At 44.5% G+C, this 26,415-nt stretch overlaps 1 protein-coding gene across 1 annotated transcript in view; it reads right to left on the reverse strand.

Annotated features, from left to right (window-relative positions):
* The window catches only part of GLIPR2 (GLI pathogenesis related 2), a 44,196-nt gene that overhangs the window by 2,937 nt on the left and 14,844 nt on the right, over positions 1-26,415 (reverse strand). The window contains exons 2-4 of the mRNA XM_045003577.1: positions 18,953-19,061; positions 13,246-13,349; positions 19-96 (exon numbers count right to left, since the gene is read on the reverse strand). Of these exons, the coding sequence (XP_044859512.1) occupies positions 19-96; positions 13,246-13,349; positions 18,953-19,061 (291 nt within the window). The remainder of the gene's footprint in view (positions 1-18; positions 97-13,245; positions 13,350-18,952; positions 19,062-26,415) is intronic.

Below are 26,415 nucleotides of genomic sequence, written 5' to 3' on the forward strand. Positions count from 1 at the left end.
TGCCCAGCCTGAGCTCACCTGTCCCAGAAGAAAACCCCGGATTTTGAAAGCTGTAATTTTTTATTTCACCGTACCATCTTTCAGCTACTTCCTTCCCTGCAAGACAAAAGAAATGATGCAGTGGAATTGCAACAGACAGTGAACTCAGCAAACTGCAACTCACATCTCCCTGCCCACAAGATTCTTCTGTTAATAGATCAGCAAGAACTACTGATGCTTAAATGGAGTCACATAAACATGGAACGAATAACAATTTTAAGCTACTTCTTGAATCAAGGGAAGTTCTTAGCTACAAGTGGCCTTCCCGCCCACTCCCCAATTACCATCATACTCAAATACAGCATTCCATTATAAAAGGAACTAGAGCAAGAAAAGAGAAACAGAGAGCTGATGGATGCTTTCTATAACAGAAGAAAACCCTAGGCCCTTCCTGAGCAACAGCAGCGGAAAGAGACACGAAAGGCCACACCCTAAACAGGATGATGTACTTTCAGAGAGAATTTAAATTAAAAAACCACAAACCTACCCAAAAGGATGAGCACTACAGTGAGGTTTCAGAAAGATTAACTCATCCTGTTGGCTGATGGCATGTACAGTAAAATTATCCACTGTCTGTATTATTTACACAGAACAGGATCAGTTAAGGATGAAGTACTGGTCTTTTGTTTCTGCTCGGGGATGTGTGGACAGGATGCCACAAAGGCACTGCTCCCACCACCCCCATTTCCACATGTCTGGGTGATTTCTAGTCTTATTTATTCCTTGTGGTTTTAATAGCAGAAGGCGGTATGATTATTATTACACCTGGCAAATTTATCCACCAAATAAAGCAGAGATACCCCTTCCCCAACCCCACCAAAAACCCCAGTAGTAATCCAAGCCTGGCAGATTTATAACCCACTCAAAATTGGAAAACATGAAAAAATAGAAAAGCAATAAATCAAAAGCAATTATAATATTTGGTTCCAATATAAAGCAGTTACCAGCAGCTTTAAGGTAATGCATTCACTGGGAAGACTTAATTTCCCTGATATCTTTGAGGCAATTTCCGCTGTCTCAATGAACTTTGGCTAGAGAAGAATATGAAAAGGCTTGCAGTTCAAATTGTTGGGCTTTCTCTGGATGGCAGGTGTGACCCAAGAACCACTTGATGTCCATTGGCAGAGGGCGCAGGGGTTCACCAAAGCAGGTCAGATAAAGCATGTCAGTGAGAGGGTAATGTAGACAGTCCTGCACCATTCCCTTTCCCTACTGCAAGTAGATTAGGGAAAAGGGGACATGGCAAGACACCCCTGCGATACATCAATCTCTGGCTGCAGTTAAAATTTCCGGGGCCATTTGTTAGAGTAGCCTTCAGTTCACAGGGACTAGCCCTGCATAAAGCCAGCACCAGGATCAGGGAGGTAACAATGTGAGCTTTAAGCTACCCTTGCCAACACACCTGAGCTGTGCTGTTCACCTCCACCCAGGAGCTATCTGACCAGAACCACATTTCAATAGCTTTTTTTTTTTTACTGTTTACCATCTTCTGCTATTTTAATCCATTTTTGTCCTGCAATAAAATTAAGAAACGTTGATTATACTACACAAATCCTTAGAACAAAAAAAAAAATGACCCAGGCAAGCTGTCTTGAGTTAAGAGTTTTATCATTTGTTAGTAACACTGCATAGTGCTTTGCTAATGTTTATAGCCCTGTGATCTGTTTATTCCCAGCCTTGGCAGAACAAGGCTTGCAGTTTGTTGGAGCTCAGAGGCTTTATATGAAACAGATTGTGTTTAATGGGGCTAACCGATCATTGACTTATATACCATATAGTTCCACAAAACTCTATGGGAGTGCATGAAGCAAGGCTGGTTGAGGTGTTTTCCACCCAGGGCGGAAAATGTTTTTGGCGTGCACGCACACGTACAAGCAGATCAGCTGAGAAAAAAGTTGGCATCCAACTTGCCTGCCTCAAAGGCTGGCTTTGAGTTTACGTAAGTGATGAATTTGGCTCTATTTTCTTTCTTTGTTTTGGGGGAGGAAGGGGTAAGCTGTTGAGGATGGAAGGTTTATTTGCTCTTCTGTTTACTGTCAGGTTCTTTTGTGTCTGCAACTTTGAGGAACCAATCAAGAACTTGCAGGATCAATACATTGAGAGTGTCCTGGGGGACTTGCAAACTCAGGTCGTAGGGAGTCTAGCTGTATTTTGGGTGGCTTCCACGGGTACCAACTGAGTTTTGAGCTGCCTCTCCACACCTCTGAATTTAACTGGGAAGATCCTGAGTGCTGCAATCCCGCCTTGGAGATTACAACTCCCATAATGCCTTGGGGAAGGGAGAGAGTCAACCTCTCCCAGGGAGTGCAGGGGGAGTGTGTGGTGGGCTCCATTTTTGGGAGAGGACCTGAGATTGCTTTTGTGGATCTCTGTCCATACCAGGAACTTCTGCTAATCTGCTGCCAGAAGCTACTACTGAGAGCCTGCTGCGGCTTTGACCAAACAGAGAGCCTCAGAGGTGGTTGGTGGCATCACTGGAGCCAGGGAAGAGACTGTTGCTGTTCCTGGAGCTGACTGAGGTGGTCCTGAGGTGAAGGCAGTGTGCGAGTAACCACCAGCCTGGTTTGGGAAAGCACTTGTACGTGAAGGGGCACAGCAAAGAGACTCTAAGGGGTGGTCTGAGAAGAGGCAGAGTGGTCTTCTCATTGAACAAGAACCAAGGCCGGCTCCAGGGGTTTTGCCGCCCCAAGCAGCCAAAAAAAAAAAAAAAGCCGCGATTGTGATCTGTGGCAATTCAGCGGGAGGTCCTTCGCTCCGACCAGGAGTGAGGGACCCTCCGCCAAATTGCCGCGGAATAGCTGGACATGCCGCCCCTCTCCGAAGTGGCCGCCCCAAGCACCTGCTTGCTAAGCTGGTGCCTGGAGCCAGCCCTGACAAGAACCAGGGTTACGGACATTTGGTTAAAACAATCTTCAGAGGGGTTGTGCAGCTTGTTGCCTTGGGTGGACAGATTCACTGGACCAAGGGAGTGCTATCTCCAGTTTCAAGATCTCCAAGCATGCCCACACAAGCAAGTGTTGAGAACTCTGAAATCCAAAGGAATGTCCACTCCGGGGAGGGGTAAATGGTGGCAGGGTAAAGGCAAGTTAGATACGTTTCATTTAGTATTGTAAACTGTATTTGTCAATTGATTTTTTGAACTGCTCCCCCTGCCGATTTAAATTAGAGGTGACATTTAATCTCAATCTGTTATATCATGTTTTTTAAAGTTGTTAAGTAAAGGTGTGTTAATTCAAATCTAAGTGTATATTGGGTGTCTATTGTTTATAATTGGTATTTTTGAGTTAGACCAATTGCACAGATTAGCTCAGGATTACTCCTGGAGGTTCCCAAGGCACACCATTGAGTGTGGACAGGGCCCAGCCAGGGGGAGGCACCACCAATTTTAATTTCCTCTATAAATAAAAGGACTGCAGTAGAGAGTGGCTATAGGATTCCCACCTATCCAACACCACCACTAGGATAGTCAGGATCTCCTTTATTGTCAACAACATCAGGTTTCCCAGCACACAGGTGAGTGCTGCCTGCTCCTGAGTAACCCAGGGAGGAAGAGGAGGTTACTCACCCTGTGCAGTAACTGAGGTTCTTCAAGATGAGTGTCTCTGTGGGTGCTCCACTTCAGGTGTTGGTGTGTCCCTGCACCTTCACTCGGAGAGTCTTACAGAAGTACTCGTACCAGTCATGAACGCGCAGAGCCTGCCCCCCCGCTCCGAGTGTACCTTAATAGTATGCATGCGTGACCGGAGGTTTGCACGACCACCGCAGGTGCATTTCGTGCAGTGCCGGAGGAGCCTAGAGCATCAAAGGTATTCAGCTGGGGGAACGCAGGGAGGGAAGCAGTACCCGGAGAAGGCTTGTGCCTGCAAATACCCTTTGCAGGTGAGAGAGACGGATTTTTTTAAAGTTTTCTTTTGTCTCTTTGAAGCAGGGGGGCTGCGGTGTACAGCAGAGTCAGAGCCCGGGTCTGACACTGGTCCAAGAGATTTGTGCAGCTGGAGCAGTTTTAACCACAACTCCCTGTCTTTGCGTGCCCTGGATTTCAACTTGCTGCAGTGGGCACATTTTTGGGGGATGTGGGACTCCCTCAAACATTTAATACCTTTAGAGTGGCCATCTGAAAGAGGGAATGCATCATTAGAGTTAGAGCAGCACTTAAAACCTGGAGAGTCAGGCATGTCGGAAGCAGCTGCGCTGACAGGAACAAAAAGTTGGGTTTTTTGTTTTTGTTTTTTTAAGAGAAGAATAGAGAAGGGAAGGGAAAAGGGTACCTAACTAATACTGGTAAGCTAAACTAAGAGGGAAAAAAGTTGAACAAAGAAGAGAAGAAATTCTCTAATGAGTCTGCTGAGCTCTGTCTCACACGCGTACTATTAAGTACACTCAGAGCAGGGTGGGGAAGCGGCTTGCGCATGCGTGATCTGTACGAGTACTGCTGTAAAAATCTCCACGCGAAGGTGCAGGGATGTACCAACACCTGGAGTGGAGCACCCACAGGGACATCTCTCGAAGAAGAAAGATTTTTTTTTACATATGATAATTTAGGTGGCACCACAGATGAATATCACTCTGTATACAAGGAAAAATGTATCAAATAAATAACCCTGCTCTCATTTATGCTTTCGTGTATCTGGTTTCCCAGTCAATTCATCTGTAATAAGTAAGGCAGAACAGAAAATACTGAAGGTAGGGGCTCCAAACACAGTTTGCAGATGCAAAGCACTCGCTCTGAAGTGTATTTTTTTAAAAAACCCACAACCATAGTTTGCAGAGATTGCTTATAACAAGCAACAGAGGGCCTAGATTTGTCTCCCACCCCCATCAGCTATGTTGTCTCTGCTTAACATTCCAGGAAGTAGAGTAATAAGTCAGTTGATGCTGCCAAAGCTGTCAGGCCTACAAACATGCACAATGTTGGGCCCTAGTTAATTCTCTGACTGCAGAACAGCAATGACTCATGTTTTGCTATTTCACAGGCAGTCTTAGTCTTCGACTGCTACCGATGTCTCAAACTGAACTCTACTGTTCATGTGCTCCATATGTGTGTGGCTTCAGTTCTCGGGATGCAACACACTCAATCCCTCCACTTACATGCTCCCGTAGAATTATGACTTCACTAACCTCCCGGCCTTAGCTGGCAAGAGGGTTAAGTCAATGCTCCGTCCTGAAGACAAAAGAGCAAGTGAATTGCTGTCTGTGATACAGATCTATGAACCGAATGCATTGCGTAGTGACCTGTACACGACTGCTTGCCATCCTGGTGCTCTCCAGCAGGTGTTAGTTTACATTTGGCACACAAACTGGTGGTAAAAGTAAACTACATCTCACTCAAGACACTTTCTGAAGCAATTGTTTCAAGCATAATTATGGGCTCTTCTCCCTCCCCCTCTGCCTTCTCTTGAGTTTTGGCCCAAGAAAAGCCACTGGAACAAGACCTGTTTTGCAGCTGCGTAGGCAGGGTGGGGTGGTCTCTGTGCACCTAAATGTGCAAGTGTGATTCCCATTAATGCTAACAGAAGTCACACCGGCATGCCGAAGAAAAATTATAGACGCTTCTGTGCTTCATTCAAGAGTAACATGTCTAAAATAAATCAATCAATCAGTCAAGGATGCCCAAACCAAGATCTTATTGATGCTATGAGCTTATTTGGAATGTGATGTTTTTGTATCAACATCTCTGTTAAATCGAGTGCATGCCAAAAAATAATTCTTCCTGGTTAAGTGGCTCCAACTGCAACCTTTTCTTTAGCTGCTGAATCTGAATGAACCCTATGTTACTCCAGCTATGGATTAGTGTAAATGCATAGCATTACACAGCATAAAACAGGGGTGAATTAAGCCCATAGTCTTTATTCTAGGTCTAATAGATACATTCAGACTTCATACGAAGAAAGAGCTTACCAGGTGCAGAACAGAGAGTATGCAAGATACAAGGAACCAATGACAGACACGTAGTTGTTATGTAATATTTTAAGCATTCTGCTAGGTAATCAATTTTATGAACCCTCTATGCGACCTGGTCAGTGAGGTAGTTACTGTACACTGGGTTCTTGGAATTTTCTGTATGAATGTCTTAATCTACTTCATACCGGGGGTGGCCAAACTCACTGACTCTCTAAGACGCATATGACAATCTTCAGAAATTCAAGAACCAGGGCTTGCCTGCCGGGGCTTGGGGATTCAGCCCCGTGAGGAGGAGGATCTCGGGGCTTCAGCCCCGTGGGAGGCACCTGCTGGGACTCGGGGCTTCAGCCCCGATCCTGCTGAAGCCCCAAGCCCTGACAGGTGCGCTCAGCAGGGCTGAAGGCCCCCTCCCTGCTGGGCACAGAGGTGGCGTGTAGGGAGGCACATGGGATCACGTTCCCCCCCCCCCCCCCCGATTTTGCCATAGTTTGCTGGCGCCGCTTGGTCACATGGTGCTGCCTGGCCCCCTTCCTGCACTGCAGCTGGGCATCAGCAAACAGCTGGGAGCTGCAGGGAGAGCCGCTGCTTTTGTTGCTGCCTGTCCCCACTGGAGCTAATGCAGCAGCTCTTTCCTGCAGTTCCCAGCTGTTGGCCACTGCCTCTCTGTGCGGAGCTAACACCTGGGAGCTGCAGGGAGGGGCCACTGGTGGTAACAGGGGGCGTGACTCAAGCTGTTGGGGGAGAACCTTTAAATTGTGCCCCCCAACTCTCAGCAGGCACCATTCGTCTCTGGCAGAAGTCCCTAGCTCTGCCCCTCAAGTCTGGTAGGCGAAGAATGGGGGATGCAGGGGATTCTGCAAGCCGCACTTTAACTGTAAAAGAGCCACATACGGCTCGCGAGCCATGGTTTGGCCACCCCTGTTATATGCCTATAATTAAGGCTGCGGAGTTTGTCGCGGAAGTCATGGAAGTCACAGATTCTGTGACTTTCTGCAACCTCTGTGACTTTTGCAGCAGCCAGTGCACCTGGCTCAAGAGCAGCTCAGGCAGCCCCTGCGCCTGGCACAACGGCCGCTGCTGGGGCAGTCTTAGGCCATCACAGCCAATGGGAGATGCAGGGGCGGTGCCTGCAGGCAGAGGCAGTGCGCAGAGCTGCCTGGTTTCGCCTCTGCCTAGCAGCTGAGCGAGGGGGATGTTGCTGCTTCCGGGGAGCCCCCCAGGAAAGCTCCGCCCAGAGCCCGCCTCACCCCATTCTGTGCCCCCTCCCACACCCAAACTCTGCTGCTTGTGGGGGGAGAGGGAAAGGGGGGAGCCAGGTAGGGAGTCTGCTGCCTCCACCAACTCTCTACCCCCTAGCACCAGTGGGGGTCCTGAGCCATGCACTGCCACCTGTGCCACCCCAGCACCTGCAGGGGCCCAGGCAGCCCCCTCCCCCACATTTTAATCACCAGTATTTTTAATAAAATTCATGGACATGTCATGGGCTGTGAATTTTTCTTTACTGCCCGTGACCTGTCTGTGACTTTTCCTAAAAATCCCTGTGACTAAAATGTAGCCTTACCTATAATGCTTGAATTAAAGGAGAATTCTCCCCAGGAAGAAAACTATTGCCGTAGATAAGGACATCCCAGCTCACAGTTGAAAGACTGAGCAAAGCTATCAGCTTCGAGGACCTTGCATCCTGTCTTCAACAAGTTGTAAGCCTTGTGCCAAGGCTGAGAACTAACAGCTCACAGGGCTATACACAGTTAAAAAGTGATTGTCTTGGAGAAAGGGGAGGTGATCAAAAGGACTAAACAGCTTTTAAAAGAACTCTTCCTCTGAGGCTGGGAGAGAGAAGTGGGTTGAGTTAATGGAAGTAACTATGCCAGCCAGACCCCAGAGGTCTTGTGGGATTTATAGGAAGCTTGGCCCTATGAGGAGCCCCATATGGATAATAATTAGATACCTGATAAACTAGCTATAAGTACACTCTGCTTTATTTGTCACAATTTTATCATCACTTTTGCAATGTTGGGGTGGTTTTTACCTGTTTCATAAAAATATGATGATAGGTTGTCAACTCATGAATTTTCCCTTATTGAAAACCAGAGATGAATGGCAGTTCCTCTATTTTAAGGATGAGGAGAGGGCAAGTGGAGTTTCCATCTGAGCGGCCTGCAGAGGTGTGAATTGTTGTGTGCATTAAAGGTTGACTTTTCTACCTGAAATTATCCCACACACATTGGCAGGGGAATAAAGGGGACTTAAAAAGTAAAAAAAAAAAAAAGAATAAAAACCATGATTTGATTTGAAAATGACTATTTTGGGGGCCAATCTCATGATTTGAGGGCATGATTCATGAGTTTGGATCTCTTGAGAGGGTCTGACTTATGATTTTTGACCTCGTAAGGTTGGCAATATTGTTCTTTTAAGATCTGTTTTTCTCTTAAATGCTTATTTGTTAATATATGACACTTCACTTTAAAAAGCCCTGTCCGATCACTGGGTACCACTGTCATAGCTCCCAGAGGGAACTAGGGTGACCAGACGTCCCGATAAAATATAGGATCGTCCTGATATTTAGGTGCTTGTCCCGATATTGCGCTCCGCCAGCAGCGCTCGGGTTTTTTTTTGGCTCCACCGCCAGCAGCTCTCATTGGCCTGGAGCAGTGAACCGCGGCCAGTGGGAGCTGTGATTCGCTGGACCTGCGGGTGCAGCAGGTAAACAAACCGGCCCGAACCGCTAGGGGCTTTCCCTACACAAGCGGCGTCCCAAGTTTGGGAAACACTGATATAGAGAACTCACCACCGCATTTCTAGTTAATCCGCCTGAACTGATTTTGTATTGAGCAATGTAATTTTATATTAAATGCCACCATTTTACTTTACATTTGCATAAACCTTTTGTAAAACAACAGCAACAACAAACAAACAAAACTCCAAATAGGAAACATTTGGCTGAGCTGGCACTCGTAAGAAGTACATTTTAGTTTAAAGGAAGAAGCCAAACAAACCAGCCACACCCATCCACCCTAGATGACAGTTACCAGATCATAGCGGAAGTGGTGGGTGCAAGCAGTGTGCAAACAGATGCAATCTCTTTTTAAATCACTTCCAGAGCTTCCTTTCTGCTGGGCTTATTTGCAGAACAATGCACTAACACTTTAAAAAATATATTTTACTTGATTTTACTGCTGTGAACCCAGCTGAAATTGCAAAACTTTTCTAAGGAAACACAGCTGCTCCTGACAATGTCTGACTGATGGCCCCTACTAGACAGCAATCCTGGTATGCCTCTCTGAAGTGTGAACTGAACAGTCGTGGATGGTTTTCAACATGTCCTGGCTGTGAGGAAAAGCTGCTAAAATTCTATATCACATGTAGATGACAGAACATGTATAATAAGAACAGGACAATCTGATAAGTAGAAGCTTTAAGTTCTAAGAGTTGATACTGCTCTATTGTGGTGATGATAATGATTTTATAGGGAAGCTGGAGAAGAGGTATGCATTATACTTCTCCCTCTAAAACCTCTTCTCTCTCTCACTCACTTTTTTGTACACTTCCTTAATATCTTGTGGTGCCTTTCCTCACACTGAGTAGTACTTTACTCCGTGAATAATCCTAGTGATTTTCATAAGTAGACTAACAGAGTTAGATATTATTCCATGTAAAGAAAAGCAGCAGAATTGGGCTTGATTTAAAAAAAAGCAAAAAACTTTGTAACATTTTTCTAGTTTCATTTTTAAGCAAAAACTATCTTAAAATTTACCAGTTTTCACAAAACACAGAAAATTAGGAAATGTAGAGTTGTTTCCCCGCAAAAATAAACCACATATTTGCTTAATGTAACCAATATTTATTTATAATATTGAACCTTTCTTTTCTGCCAGCCCTCTTTGTGTGCTTGATTGGGGTGGAGGGAGCTGACTAGGACCCAGGCAGGCCCACTGGTGCTGAGGGGGGCAGAGCTGGTGGAGGCGGCAGGCTCCCTACCTGGCTCCCTCCTTCCTTCCCCCCCTCAAGTAGAAGAGTTTGGGTGTGGGACAGGACACAGGACGGGGTGAGGCGGGCTCTGGGCGGGGCTTACCTGGGGGGCTCCCCAGAAGCGGCAACATCCTCCTCGTACAGGTCTGTCTAGTAGACATGAAGTAAGTGCTGCTGCAACACACCAGGTGCTACAGCCTCTACAGATCTTTATACTGATCACGCCCGTAGGGTGCAACTCTGCACTGAGTGGTAAGGAGCCATCCACGCCATGAGGCGTATTGGGGAGTCTCAAGGCCTGCCTGCTACTATACTCCTTTATTGCGGTGAAGCTTGCTCCCTTCCGCATGCTGATCCATCTCCATAGGCTAGGCCCTGCATCCTTCCAATCCTTTTGGACATCATGTGTCCCCCAGGCAGTAGAACAGTGAAGTCCCTTTTCTCCCCAGAGTGTACAGCCTGCAGTCCTTTATGGCCATTTCATGGACCACAAAATGCCCTCTCATACTTTCCACCACATAGGGTCTAGTCAGAATTTTGTTGTAAGCGTCTCTAGTACTTGCCTTCAAGTTCAGGAGACACCTGGCATGCCATCAGGTGTTTGGTGTACCAGAGCAGCCCAGAGAAGGGAGAGGTAACTGTGATTATGCTGTCACTCATCTGAGCATAGAAAAAGAAAGTCTGCAATGCAACTTCCTCAGGATCAGAGGGAGCAAATGACTGACACATCTTTGTTAGAATGCAGCGCTAAATAAATTTCAAACAACAGCCATAGACTGTTAGCTGGAAATCTTATAATGAAATTTAAAGAAATTCTAAAAACTCACAGTTAGGGCATTACATTTTCAAACACTACTTCTCTTCTGACACATGAAACCCAACTATGCCAGCATTCTTGTCAAACACCAAGAATCCAGCAATGCAACAGCTCTTTTTAGAGAGAGACTGTATGCCAAGTTGAAGACTTACTGATGTTTCCTTCATCTGGAAAGGAAATTGGAAGACACTAACTCCCTTTGTTAACTACTTGAATAGAATCCATAATACAGCCAGTTTCCAGCCTCGTTCAGGTTGACGCAAATTAATTATCAGGATGGAACTGGACAAGGGGAAAACAATGGAAAGAGAATCAACTCCACAGGGGCATAGCCTAAGCCAACAGCTGAGAACAATTTTCTGCACACAACTAGCTTTTACTCACAAGCACTTAAAAAGGCCGTGCTCTATAGGCAATGTAGTTGACTCAAAAGATTTATATCATTTTGGGGAACAAGGAGAGGACATGGCTCAGACTGCTCAGCAGGACATGCAATGCTGTAAATAAATAAATTAGATACAGCCATATAAAAAGTTCTCCATGCAGATTAGACAAAACACCTGTGGAAACACCACGTAGAAGAAAAAACTGCTCCACGAAGGAGTGAGGATTATATAATGTAGAGGGTTTTTTTCCCCTTGCTAAGACGTCGAACAAAGTCATCATATAAACTGTTAAAAATGTTTGTGGAACGTTAGTGCTAATAAAAAGGAGGAAATAAAGTACAGCTAACAAGGGACAAGCCCTGTGCTAACTTCACACCACTATGCTCCCCCAGGCTGCCCCAAAAGCATGTTTCATGCTTTTCCAAAGGACATCATGCTAATAGTTCTGAAGTGAGCCAAAGTGTGTAATGATTTTTTTACTGTGAACGAATATCCATTAAGCGATAGGTCTGGGATTTTCAAAGGTGCTTAGAGGCCCAATAAGATTGGGATTCGGGTTCCCACCTCCCCAGGGCTCTTTTGAAAATCCCAGTTTAAGGTGACAGTATGAAACTACCTTTCTTCTAAGTCAAATGTTCTCTGGAAGGGATAGAGTCCTAACCTACTGCATTGCCTGGTCCCTGCAGGGGGAAAGCAAGCCTTAAAGTCACTAAAATAAGGGACTGAAGAAGGGATGAATGGGAGCTCAGTGAAAATTGTTCTTCCTGACCACTCACCACATGCTGCCTATGTGAGATAGTTTTACTAAGAGCTCAGTTTGTCACGTGTCTAAACTAAACCACATAAAAGACATTTCTCTTTTAGGTCAGAAAGTATTTGCACTGGTGATTCAAGAGGGAACAGAAAGGTGTTGACACAAACGTCTCTAGAAGTGATTAATTCATATAGCAGTTCCCACACTTGGAGAGGAGAATGCAGGAGCAATTAGCATTGGCTTAGGGCTGATCTACACTGAAATCCTACATCAGCATAACTACGTTTCCCAAGGGTGTGGGGAATCCCTCCCATTGCTATAGTGTATGTCTACACGGAAGTGCTGCTGCAGCCAGGGCCGCCCAGAGGATTCCAGGGGCCCGGGGTCTTGGGCGGCGGGGGGGCCCCGCTTCGGCGGTAAGTCGGCGGCGGGGGGTCCTTCCGTTCCAGGACCCGCCGCCGAAGTACCCCAAAGACCCACGGTGGGGACCCCCCGCCGCCGAATTACCGCCAAAGCGGGACCGGCCACCGAAGTGCAGCCCCCACCGCGGGTCTTCGGGGCACTTCGGCGGCGGGTCCCGGAATGGAAGGACACCCCTCCCCCGCCACCGAATTACTGCCGAAGATCCGGCTGCACTCCGGCGGCGGGTCCCGCTTTGGCGGTAATTTGGCGGCGGGGGGTCCTTCTGTCCCGGAGAGGAAGGACCCCCCACCAGCGAAGATCGGGAGCGAAGAAGCTCCAGGGGCCCGTGCCCCGTGAGAGTTTTCCGGGGCCCCCGGAGCAAGTGAAGGACCCTGCTCCAGGGGCCCCGAAAAACTCTCGTGGGGGCCCCTGCTGGGCCCGGGGCCTGGGGCAAATTACCCAACTTGCCCCCCCCTCTGGGCAGCCCTGGCTGCAGCTGTGCCATTGTAGAGTTTCAAGGGCAGACAAGCCCTTAGGCTTCTTGGCAATGTTGGGCCAACAACTCTTTTGTGTTGTGCTGCTGCAAAATTGGGACAGGGAATAGAGGAGGTGTAGGAGGCTTCTTTCCCCGAAGGGGCATGGCCTGCTACTCACAGCATGCAGATCCAGCCCACCAGTTGTCTGTCACCTGCCGTTAGCAGACCATGCTAGCTGCAGCATGCACATCTTCTTTTCAGCACAGCAGTGTAAGTGTCCATCACTGCACATCCCCTAAGCCAGTCCCATGGAACCAAGTTCATACTGTCAAGATTTCTGGAGCTGAGGAAATATCTACCCGTGACCTTGCTCTGAGCCACCCGACCTGCCAGGATGGGATTTGGGCCTTTGTATTAAAAATATTTACATGTCTAGCTCAAAGTGACTAAGGAGGCTTATTTACTTAATATCTATGAGTTAGGAGCAAAAACCAAACTTACCTGGCTGATCATAGGAAGCCCACGCTAGGTTTTCTCCACATTTTCCATTTGAAGACTCAGGGCTGTGTTGGAGGACCTTGGTGCTAGCCAGTGTTTCTGCATACCTAGCAAAGGAATCATACACCCGTGACGGAGCAGTACCAGCTAATATCGCATGCAGATAGTAGTCACACTGACCTGAGGGTTTATAATCCTGTTACTGAATTTCCAAGCACCTAAAATAGAGGGTGCTGCGAGATCAACACAGATCTCAGCAGCATGAGGAGAGGAGTCCAGAGGCCTTCTGCCTTCTTATGGCTTCTAGGGCCTCCCCACTTCTATACAGCATGACTCTCTGCCACAGAGGGTCTGGAGGCAATAAGGTACCAAGCCTCATGTCACCGAGATCTGTGTAGATCCTGGAGAATCCAGGAGCTGCAGCTTCTGCCACTTCTGTGTACGGAGAAGAAAAAGAACCCGCAGAAACTTCTGTACGTGCCAATTCCTATAGTTTTAGTTTTTTGGGGGGAAAATCTGCATAGGGACAATATGGATTATAAATTAGAATATATTTGTGAGGGGTTCCCAAGTCCCAGCCAAGAAGCTATAAAGAGAACAAATTAACCGTGGCATGAGAGGTAAATAGTCATGGATCAGAGATTGTTTAAGAGACAAAAAACAGTGAGCAGGAAATAAATAGTCAATTTTCAGTGTGGACAGAGATGATTTAAAAGAAATTAAGCCCAGGGGGACCATTAGGTCATCTAGTCCAGGGGCTCCCAAACCACAGTACATGAACATGGTATGGGAGCCTATTGGAAGGGTTACACCCAAAACTCTAAAAAACCCTTTCGGTTTCAAAGAAACAGTCATTTCCTGCACCACAGAGGTCAAAAAAATGTCCAAGAAGCAACATGTATCAGAGGGGTAGCCATATTAGTCTGTGTCCACAAAAACAACGAGGAGTCTGGTGGCACCTTAAGACTAACGGATTTATTTGGGCATAAGCTTTTGTGGGTAAAAAACCCTCTCACTTCTTTAGATGCTTTTGTGGGTAGAAAAACCACTTCTTCAGATGCATCTGAAGAAGTGGGTTTTTTTACCCACAAAAGCTTATGCTCAAATAAATCTGTTAGTCTTTAACGTGCCACCAGACTTCAAGAAGCAACATGGCGCTTTCAGCCACAAAGGTGAACAACTTGCCCACTGCGCCGGCACAGTAGTTTTATTCGGTGGTGTGTTGAGCGCTGTGGCTGTCCACAGGGGCGCTCTACTCTCACCAGGCACTCAGCTGGCTGCCTTTCTGCTATATTATTATTGGCGTCACTGTAGCGCCTAGGAGCCCCGGCCATGGACGAGGCCCCAGTTGCGCTAGGCGCTGCACACAGAAGGTCGGCATAGTGTTCTACTTGTACAGGGCTACACTGCTCAAGTTATTGTAGCAAACTTGCAAAGTTCCATGTCGTGCCACAAGAGCTCCTCTCATCTGAAAAGACAGACGCAGGCAGGGCTGGTTCAGGGCAGCTACAAAGCTCACAGTCACAGGGAGCCAGAGGATTGAAGCCCCCTCACACCCACCACACACATAAGTAACCGCTGCAGAGCAGGAGCTTCCTCTGCACTCCCTACCCAACAGAGGCTGAGGCCTGACCCCTGCAGGGCTGGAAGGTAGGGAATGCATGGAGAATTCCCCGTCTCTGTAGGGAGGCCGGGAGGGTGGGGTGGCAGCTGGTCAGGTCCAGTGAATAAAAGCCTGGCTACAGGACTAAGCAGAGTCACATTACTCTGGCTTCAACCTGAGCCTCATCCTAAGAACGGGGCCACTGTGCAGTTTGTCCAGCATTGCAGATGTCCAGGGGCCATGTTTAGGAGTGGAGACTAGAACTGCTGAGAAGCAAAAGGGCTTCCTGGAGCTGAACCTGCCTGATGCCCACATAAAGGCCCCAACTTCCAGCAAAGACTCTTCCACCAGCAACTTAAAGTGGACAGGGCAGGAAGGAGCATGCAGAAGATCACAGACCTAGTAAAAGACATTTAAACTCAAACTGGGTTGCTGAGGGGTGCACTGTAAGCACTGTTTTACCAAAGCTGCTGCTCCCAGGTTAGGATAGGACCCCCACCCCTTCTTTCAGACCACTTTAAGCACTGTCCTCACCTCTCTACCCTGCCCTTTCACACAGACACGTCCCCGTCTCATTAATAGCGCTCTTCTTTTTCTCTGACACCTACTCGAAGTATTTTGTGTTTTTCTTGATTTACATCTTGCATAAGGAAAGCAACGTGACCTTTGGCTTGTGTTCAACAACCATCCAGGTAAGAATTAGCAGGAACTTTGAATTTAAATGAGATGATTTAAAAAGTCAAGCCACTGCATGTAGTACAGCCGCATACCAACACAGATCAATGCATCATGGATGAGATATGTAATTGTTTCTTGTAATCTGAGTACGACTAAAGGCCAATAATAATAATGGCTGCCTCAATGTGCTGCTTCTTGTTGCACTGTCTAAAAACCTGAGATGTTTTCAAATATTATAATCAAATATTTTAGGCTTCTGTATGCATTTATTTTTCTATAGAATCTGGAAATACATAAGGCAAGTCTACTAAGGCCTAAAATAAATATGCACAACAAGGACAAATTTTCATGTAGTACCTCAAACATCAATTTTTTTAGGAAGGTAGTATGTGAATCAATCCATTCTGGGAGCCACTGATCTACTCTGACCTCATGTATATCACACGGCATTTCACCCAGAGACCTCTACACTGAGCCCAGTGATGTTTTAATTAAAAAAAAATATGTCAGCCATCAGGAGACTAAACTGTTGTGTGCCACAAGCAGAGAAGAGGAGAGAACAAGGTGCCACCAATACCCAAGTTTTCTGTGAAGTCTTCTGCATAGTGTGAGGCATCAGCTAACGACAGGGAATTGTTTGATTGAGGGCCTTCAGCGAAGTTGCCCAAGGTGCTCTACTAGGACCAATGTTTAATGATTGGAATAGGGGCTTACATCTGCAATGACACAATAGTTATCAGGTGCTTGTAGTGCCTGTTTACACTGGTATTTGAGTGCCTTCCAAAGTTAAAATAAATACACCAAGGTGACTAACATCAGTCAAGCAAAGGTTTCTCTCCATTCCACATCATACAGGGAAAAGTTAAGTGGTAAATTAGTCAAGAACAGAGAGGATTGTGAGGAATTTCAGAGAGACTTAACAATACTAAAAAGAACAGGAGTACTTGTGGCACCTTAGAGACTAACAAATTTATTTGAGCATAAGCTTTCATGGGCTACAGCCCACTTCAACAGATGCATAGAATGGAACACACAGACAGAAGATATTTATACATACAGAGAACATGAAAAGGTGGAAGTACCCATACCAACTAAGAGGCCAATCAATTGAGATGAGCTATCAGCAGCAGGAGAAAAAACAAAAACAAAACAAAACAAAACCTTTGAAGTGATCATCGAGATGACCCATAGATGGTAATTGTATCTATTTCCCCATGTTAAGTTCTCCTCACACCATCTATGGCTCATCTCGATTATCACTTCAAAGGTTTTTGTTTGTTTTTTTCTCCTGCTGCTGATAGCTCATCTCAATTGATTGGCCTCTTAATTGGTATGGGTACTTCCACCTTTTCATGTTCTCTATATGTATAAATATCTTCTGTGTGTTCCATTCTATGCATCTGAAGAAGTGTTCTGTAGCCCACGAAAGCTTACGCTGAAATAAATTTGTTAGTCTCTAAGGTGCCACAAGTATTCCTGTTCTTTTTGCGGATACAAACTAACAAGGCTGCTACTCTGAAACTTAACAGTACTAGGCAATTTGGCAGCACAATGGCAGATGACAGTCAATAGAGACAAATGCGAGGTAATACACATTTGAAAGAATAATTTGAACTATTCATAAACATTGTTGTGGTCTATATTAACTTTAATCATGCAGGAGAAGACCTGGGGTGGCTGTGGACAAGTCAGTGTAAGGCAATCAGTTAAAATACCAAAAATTTTAGGATGCATAAAAAATGGGTTAGAAAACAGTAAGAATATTACTGTTTGTATGCAATCAATGTGTGGCACCTGTAGTATTGGTCTATGTTCTGGTCATTGCATCTCAAAAAGAATATGCCAGAAGTAGGAGGAGTCCAAAAGTGGCCAATGAAAAGGACTGTAGAAATGAGGTGGCTCCTGTAGGAAAGACTGAAAAGAGCAGGACTATTCATTTTAGAGAGAAGACTAATACAAGGGAACCTCAGAGATACGTACAATAATTAATCGTGTAGAGAAAGGCAATTGGAAGCTTCTCAAATAAAACAAGGGGACATCAGATATAATTATAACACAACAAATTTTGAAATATTTCTTAAATCAAGGCCTAATTAACCTGGGGTACTCACTACCGCAGGATTTATTGTGGTCAAAATTTAGTAATACTCAAAAATGATTTATTGATATAGATAACAAGACGACTTTTTTACTACACAGTTATATTAGAAGGATAAAAGCATATAAGGTTGCATGCTTTAAGGCACAAACCAACCACTATCTATCTGTCAGGAGTAGGAAGAAACTTATTTTAAGGGTAGGTTATTTCACATATTGTCCATTCTCAGATTTTGTATACCTTCCTTTGTAGCATCTAGTATACCTACTTTCAGGGACCCTAGAAGAACTAGTGTACTGATGCAGTATGGTCGTTCCTATGTTTCTAAAAGATAATTTCTTCCATCCTCCTTCCCTCAGAGCACAAAATAGTAGTCTCACAAAAATTTATATTAATCAAAGCTCTGGTGTTATTATATTAGTCAAAGCTCTGTGAAATTATTGTATCTCTCCACTATTCCAACTCCAGAATAGGGTACTTTTGCAGATGACAAGAGTAGGATTCTGGGATGCATAGACAGGGGAATCTCGAATAGGAGTAGAGAGGCTATTTTATCTCTGTATTTGGCACTCGTGCAACCACTGGCGGAATTCTATGTTCAATTCTGGTGCCTACGATTTGCAAAGGATGTTGATAAATTGGAGAGGGTTCAGAGAAGAACCACAAGAATGATTAAAGCATTAGAAAACATGCCTTACAGTGATAAGAGTCGAGAAGCAAAATCTATTTATCTTAAGAGAAGATTAAGGGGTAACTTGATTGCCATTTATAAGTACCTATGTGGGAAACCAATATTTAATAATGAACTCTTCAGTTTAACAGAGAAAGATGTAACATACTCCAATGGCTGGAAGTTGAAGTTAGATCAATTCAGACTGAAAATAAGGTGTTAATTTTTAACGGTGAGAGTAATTAACCATTGGAACAATCGTATCAAAGGTTGTGGTGGATTCTCCATTACTGGCATTTTTAAAATCCAGATTGGAATTTTTTCTAAAAGATCTGCTTTAGGAATTATTTGGGGGAAGTTCTATGGCCTGTGCTATACAGGAGGTCAGACTAGACTATCAGAATGGTCCCTTCTGGCCTTAGGAGCTAGGAATATGAATACCACCACCACCAAGAGAGAGTCACTGGTACGGAAGCATCATTTATGGAAGCATCATACATTGGATGAAACACCTCAACAAAGGACAATACATATCAAAGTGCACATATTTCTGGGATATGCATAGGCAGATCCCGGTGCTGGGTAAAAAAATAGAATGCACTATGTTTAATTCATATATGTGATAAAAGTCTCATTACAAGAAAGGAAGGGTTGAACTCACTGTTGTGCTCCACTGTTTAACTTCTTGCAAAGCTTCAGTGGTGGAACGCCATGCTTCTTCCTGTAGTCATTGTGGGCTTTTAAGACCTCTTCAGCAAATTGTTTGGAAGCTGAAATAATGCAAAATATTGGAGAGGTCTATCAAATATAGTCTTCATTAAAATCAGGAAAAGAAAACTTGAAATATATTGGGAAGCTGGTACAGCACTCTGAATGAATCTAAAGAATACTGTGTGCACTGTTCAGTGAAATAACATCAGAGCTGAACCACCCTAATTACCTGCAAGCAGAATGAAATGAAGCCAGAAGTATAGCAAGTGCTTTATATCGCAGAATTTTGAAAGTGTTATATATATTTAAATACCTACCTGTGACCTCAAGAGGGTGTTATGTGGGTTCATTGATTAATACCTGCAGAACACAGACCTTATTCTCATCAACAATAAGGCTCTTTCACACAGGGTGACCAGACAGCAAGTGTGAAAAATTGGGACAGGGGTGGGGGGGTAATAGGAGCCTATATAAGACAAAGCCTCAAATCTCGGGACTCTCCCTATAAAATTGGAACATCTGGTCACCCTACTTTTACACCTCGGTAGCACTATAAAGAGGTCTTAAAGTAAGCGTATTTTAAGGCCTTTTATACTATTAGGTCAGTGTGAAGGTGTCTGAGTGTAAATGAGAATCAGGCCCTTGAGAAACTTTGTTGGAAGGACACTATATAAGTAGCATTATATTATGATGATGAATAAAAATAAAGTTTTTTTTATATAAAACCTTTCTACATCAAAACCCCCAGTACAGATAGTCAAAAGACTACATGAATGTACTTCACGGTTAAGATATATGCAAATATTTTGAAGTGTACATTGCATAAGGTCACTCCCCCACCCCCACCACTCCCCATTACCCAGTACTAGAAAAAAAAATGTATGAGAAATTGAAAATAAAACTCAGGGGTTAAAGACTGAAACAATCACCACAAATATTGAGTGGCAAGACAGGAATGGATTGTTGTGTTTCTTGTAAAAATTTGATTTTTTTCAAAAAATTTAAGATGTTTATTTTTATACCCTGGTAATCTTCAGCTTTAAGACAGCACACAGGATGAATAAGCAGTGATATATGGTGTCACTGGAATAGTGAAGCAGGAGCAACTCGCTTTGCTGACAGAAGTCAGAAGTTTGCAGAGACTGCAGTTTCCGAGATGCAATGAGCCAAAAAGCCATTAGGAGAGGTTTCAAAAAACAAGGGAAATTTTGAGACATCATAGATACACAATGGCTTTGCTGAATTTTTTCAAACTTCACAGAGAAACTATACTTTAGGATAAACTGTGGCATGTGAAGTTTCAGTTTCTTTTGGTTACAGTTTGGGTTTCAAAAAGAAAAATATATACACAAACCTTAAATGAGAAGCTAGTAACAACTTTAACTATTGCTGCTCCACAAGAGGACAAGTCCCATTAGAATGTTAATTCCATCTCCCCAGTGATGCAGGACTGTTCACTATTATCCACTGAATTATGTTTTATCAAGCCTATTTTTAAATATCCTAAACAACAGGACTTCCAACACTCCCCCTGGAAGATCATTTCCAGCTTAATTCACCTCCTGGTTGGGAAGTTTTTCCTGTTATTAACCTTACGTTTTCCTAAATTTCTTCTCAACACACTGCCTGCAGAGGTTGGGGAACTGCGTGGGCTGCTCTGAGCTCTGGGGGCCCCACCATTTGTGGGGGCTCGGAGCTCCAGGGTCCCCCCACCACCTGCGGCGGCTAGGAGCTTTGAAGGACCCCCGGTGGCTTGAAGCTCATGGGACCCCTGCCCCCCCACGGCAGCTAGGAGCTGTGGGGGAGCCCCTGCTGCCTACAGTGGATTGAAGCTCTGGGGGCCCCACTGCCTACGCTGGCTGGGAGTGAGGGGCGGGATGACCGCCACCCAAAGCAGCTCAGGAGCTGCAGCCCTGCCCCTGCAGCAGCTGGGAGCTCTGGGGGGGCCTATGGCCACGGAGGGTGGCAGGAGGACCTGCAGCTCCTGGCTGACAGAGCTGAATTCATGGAGGTCGGATTCCGTGACTTCCACAAACTATGTGAGAAAATTGTAGCCTTAGTTATGTATGGTAAAATGACAGGTGTACATTCGTCAGAAGACAGGTATGAATGAGTGTTGAGTGGTGGAACAGTATGATTTGCACCAGTTTGACATTAAATAAACATTAAACTAATCCCTGCAGTAAAGATTAACAACTTCCACTGAAGTCACTGTGACTTGTGTTCAGTTATGCCAGGTTTGAATTTGGCAATGGGAGTTTTCTGGGTGATGTAACTTTATTAAAAGAAACCAGTCTAGCATCCTCCCCTACATCTTCCTGTAAGGTGTTTTTTCCTTCCATACCTCACCTTTCCCCGCACTTGTATTCTGTACTCACTTTCCATACCTTTAAATGCCAAACTGGTGCAGCTTATACCACTTCTTAAAATCACATGCACCTGTTTTCCGAACAATTTACACCACCATTTTTGTTATCATGGAATTGGGCTTAAAGATTGCTTTAGGGGTTGCATCTGCATGTTCCACACTGCACCTGCTGGAATGAGATCTATATTACTGTGTGCAACAACTAATCAAATTCCACAATGACTGACTGATGTCATCTACAGTGGATTATCACTTCTGTCCTGCATCAAACAGTGGAAAATCTTGGACTGCAAGGGAGAGAGCTTTTATTCAAATAGTGACAGATGCTTTTGAAGCATGGACTTATTCAATGACTATTGTATTAATGTTATATAGAATGGACCTCAGGAGGTCATCTAGTCTAACCTGCTGCTTAAAGCAGGACCAATCCCCAGTCAGATTTTTGCCCCACATCCCTAAACGGCCTCCTTAAGGACTGAACTCATAACCCTTAATTTAGGGAACTAATGCTCAAACCACTGAGGTATCCCTCCCCTTAATTATATCTTTGTGGGCTTTCAAGTGAGCATCCCTGGCTCAATGGGTAAGTTAAAATATGTTTCCTGCAGTAACTCAATGGATGGCAGTTAATGAAAATCCCCAATGCTGAAACAATGCAGATAAATTTGTGAAGTTACGGCTCCTTGCAGAAATAGCATATACTGGTTTGATCTAGTTCAAGAAGCTTCTGAATACAGAGGATCTGAAACTGTACACAGTGTCAGCTCTGACCTGGGAGAGGGTCATTGACACTTGATCAAAGAGCTGACATGAGTCTGTGCCCACAGACAGGCCCTGTGAGAGGACCTGAAGTGCTTTAAAGCCTGCCAGGGTTTCCACATGAAAGATGGATGACCACCTGGAAAACCAGGCATGCATATAAGCTGTTTATTATTTTTAAGATGTGTTTGAGCTGAAATGTTTTTGTTCTAAAAAAATAGTATGCTACTTTATGAGAGCCGGTTAGTCACTGAATAACCTTGTTATTGCCTCTGAAGTGAGAGGTGCTGAGGTGATCACAGAATGACAGGTATGCAGCCATGTCTGGAGGAAGAGGATTGGGGAACTTACCTTGAGACCTAAGACCTAATGAACTACACTCATGGGGAGCGTGGAGGTTTAGAAGTACAGTTAACTCGGGAACTGTGACACAAATATCTCCAATAACAGCAAGAGCAAAAGAGAAAAATACTAGCCAAAGAGTCCAGAGATTTACAGGATCACATAAATAGTCACTCAAGACATTCGCAGAAACATAGCACCAAAAATTTTTTTTTGCATTCACATTTTGGCTTACAAAAGCAAATAAGTAACAGGCACAATTGACAATACCCACAATTTCCTCAAGACTTAGCAAACAGGACTTAATTTTTGCCTAGAGTTTCTCTGTATCTCTTTCTCTGCCCTTTCCCACCTCCACAAAAAAAGCTACTATTGAACAATTATATAAATGAATAATTATCCACCATGATCTCAAGGCCATGTATATTTTTGCCTTTTTTTTCCAGGATCTGTGTGCTCTGATATGCAAGTAGAGACTCCACACTGCCAAAAATCTTTTAGTTTGTTTTGGAAGGAATTATATTTTTTCCATTTCAGTGACATGCCATTAACTGAGAAGCCAGACACTGCAAGTGAGAGTTAGTGAAAATTTCCAGGCTTGTTCCCAGCGGGGAATAGCTTTTGTGCCTCCCTGTTCTGTGCAACTGGATTGCTTAGGCCCATAGAGAAAGTTACTCCCTATTCCCAGTAAATTAAGATTCTGTTTTATGTCATGAAGTTTTAAACTCTCTAATTAAAAAAAAATCGTCCTGTCAAATGTTTCTGTAAGTATCTAATCTTTTTTTGAATCCTGAGGTCTTGGCCTCAGCAATATCTTATAGCAATGAGTTCCATAGGTTAATGATGTGTAGTGTGAAACAGTATTTCCTCTTGTCAGAATTAAGTTCTGCTGCCTTTCAATTTCCTGGACTGTCTCCCCATTCTCATATTATGAGAAAAGGTAACTAGGAGCAATTTACCTTCTCTGCACAATTTCCTATTTTGAATACTTCTATTTTGTCCCCTCTGTTAGCCTTCTCTCTAAACAGTGCCAATCTATTCAGTATCTCCTCATATGAAAGTTTCTTCATTTTCATCTCTGAACCCCCTCTATTTCTGCTCTATTCTTCTTGAGACATGGTGATCAGGACTGACTAGAGCAGTCCAGGCTCTTGACTACCCCAGCTCTGGCTGCTTTGTGCCACGTCAGCAGCCATAAAGCAGTCTTAATCCTCAGGTGGTGCAGAGCTGCCATACTTAGGTTGTAAGTTCCTTGGGGGCAGGGACTGTCTTTGTTCTTCTGTGTTTGTACAGCACCTAGCACAATGGGGTCCTGGTCCATCATGGGGTCTCCAAGGCACCATGATAATAGAAATAATAAATAATACTGGGCGATGTTGGGGTGGAGAAAGGGCAGTGAGGGGGCATCCCAGGGGGAGAGTGCATGGTGCGCCACCTGAATCCTGTCCAACACACTGGCCCCTGTGAGAACCACTGCAGTGAGTATAATTTAGAAGCAGCCCCTAGGTTTTGCTAAATTATGCCAGAAGCTCTCTTTGGTCTCTGGCTGACCCAGGATCAGGGGATTAGAAAGGTGTTTCAGAGCCTTAGCAGAAGCCATGCTGGTTTGTACATGTCATATTGTGTTCACCTATGATAGGTATTTTATAATTTACCTTTATTGTGAAAATGACCTTTTATTAGTAAAGCTATGACTCTGAAATAAAAATAGGAATATCATAATACATAGTACAGATATAATTAAATGTAGTGGGACAAATGTCCTACTCTGAAGCAAGGCCAGCTACAGTAATCTTTATTTAATCATTTTATTCCCCTACAATAACAGCCCTTCTGTGGGGAAATACCTGAGATTTCTGATTTGGGTGAGAAGTTAAAAGCCCATAGCTATACCTATCCTTTGCCTCACTTTGTTTCACATGCCCAAGGTGGCAAAGGCCTCAGGATGGTCTTTATAGACTCACAGACTCTCAAGCCAGAAAGGAACATTGTGATCATCTAGTCCAGGCCTGCACAACTCGTAAAGCGGCGAGGGCCACATTCCTCCAAAGAAAACAGCTGAGGGCCGAAACCTCCCGGCCCTGCGGAAACACCCCGCCCCAGGGCCACCCAGCCCTGCAGAAACAAACCCTCCTTTGTTTCCTCCTTTGGGGAGGCCAATTGAAAGAGGTGGCACTCTGTCCCGTGTCGGGGCAGCACATCTGGGTCTTCGGTGGCGGGCCCCTCATTCCCTCTCTTCCTCTTTGAGCTGCTGCCGAAGAGGAAGAGAGGGAGGACCCGCCACCGAATTGCCACCGAAGAAGCGGCGTGATTGAGCTGCCGCCGAAGTGCCGCCACTCATCTTTTTTTTTTTTTTTGCCACTTGGGGCGGCAGAAAAGCTGGAGCCGGCCCTGATTCAAGTTACACAGAATTCACCATTTACACTAGTTTAAACCTACAAGTGACCAGTGCCCCATGCTGCAGAGGAAGGCGATAAGCTCCCAGAGTCTCTGCCAATCTGATCTGGGGAAAAATTCCTTCCTGACCTGAGCATTTGGGCGAGACCCACGAGGCAGATACCTGGGAAAGAATTATCTGTAGTAACTCAGAGGCCTCCCCATCTAGTGCCACATCTCTGGCCATTGGGGATTTTTGCTACTTTAATGATGAAACCTTTGGAATGCTAGCAAGGAGTTAAAAATTCATATTTCTTACTCCATTTTAATATCATAGAATCCCTCCTTCCCTTCATTTCAGAACTTTGAGTTTTCCCACTGTTAAGGCTCTCCTCTTTCAAATAAAAATAATTGCAATATTTATGGGAAACACAGAAGAAATAAAAAGTTATGTACGCACAGGGCCAAGGTTGCTGTATTAGAAGAGCAAAGAGGCAACTCCATCTTTCCAGAAAGTGGGAGGAGAATCCTTGTAACTTCCTGCACAGGGCAAGAGTTAAGAAAAAATACCTGCAGGTGCGGTATCTCAAGTTCACAGAGAAGTATTGCCAAAAGGCACTAGAGGTTTGGGGTTATAGTTATACATGAACTGGAAGGGAAGCAGTTTCCAGGAACACAGTCTTTTTTTTTTTTTGTGCTGGACTTTCTTGTGTGTGTGTTAGACCTGCTCAAAATAGCATTCATTTCACTCTAGGAGATCCCTTTTGGTGAAGATTTTCCTTGATCTATTTTTGCATTTTTTTCTCCCATCTTGCCTTTTCAGTGAGGCTCATGTCTCTCAAGCTCTTATTAAAGTTAATTGACGTTAAGACAGAATCTCTTCTCATCACACTATTTCTCTCTACATTACGCTGGCTATGCAATAGTCTTGTATATGTGCCACATCATGTAACAAGGTGAGTAGTCCCGCTACCAGATAACTGTGTTTTGGCAGGCTTCCCCCACTTGAGGTATATGGTATGAATATGCAGACTAATCACCCCCTTGAAGTGTTATAATTGGTATACAGTGTTTCTTATATTTTTATGCATAGCATTAAAAACATTTGAAAATATATTAACTGAAAATTCCATTTTTGTCTAAATCAATAACAGCTTAAAGACGATAAAGTCATTGCGGAGAAACTAAATGGATTCTTTGCTTCAGTCTTCACGGCTGAGGATGTTAGGGAGATTCCCAAACCTGAGCTGGCTTTTGTAGGTGACAAATCTGAGGAACTGTCACAGATTGAAGTGTCACTAGAGGAGGTTTTGGAATTAATTGATAAACTCAACATTAACAAGTCACCGGGACTCGATGGCATTCACCCAAGAGTTCTGAAAGAACTCAAATGTGAAGTTGCGGAACTATTAACTAAGGTTTGTAACCTGTCCTTTAAATCGGCTTTGGTACCCAATGACTGGAAGTTAGCTAATGTAACGCCAATATTTAAAAAGGACTCTAGAGGTGATCCCGGCAATTACAGACCAGTAAGTCTAACGTCAGTACTGGGCAAATTAGTCGAAACA

This window comes from Mauremys mutica, chromosome 2, assembly GCF_020497125.1.
Source record: "Mauremys mutica isolate MM-2020 ecotype Southern chromosome 2, ASM2049712v1, whole genome shotgun sequence".
NCBI lineage: Eukaryota > Metazoa > Chordata > Testudines > Geoemydidae > Mauremys > Mauremys mutica.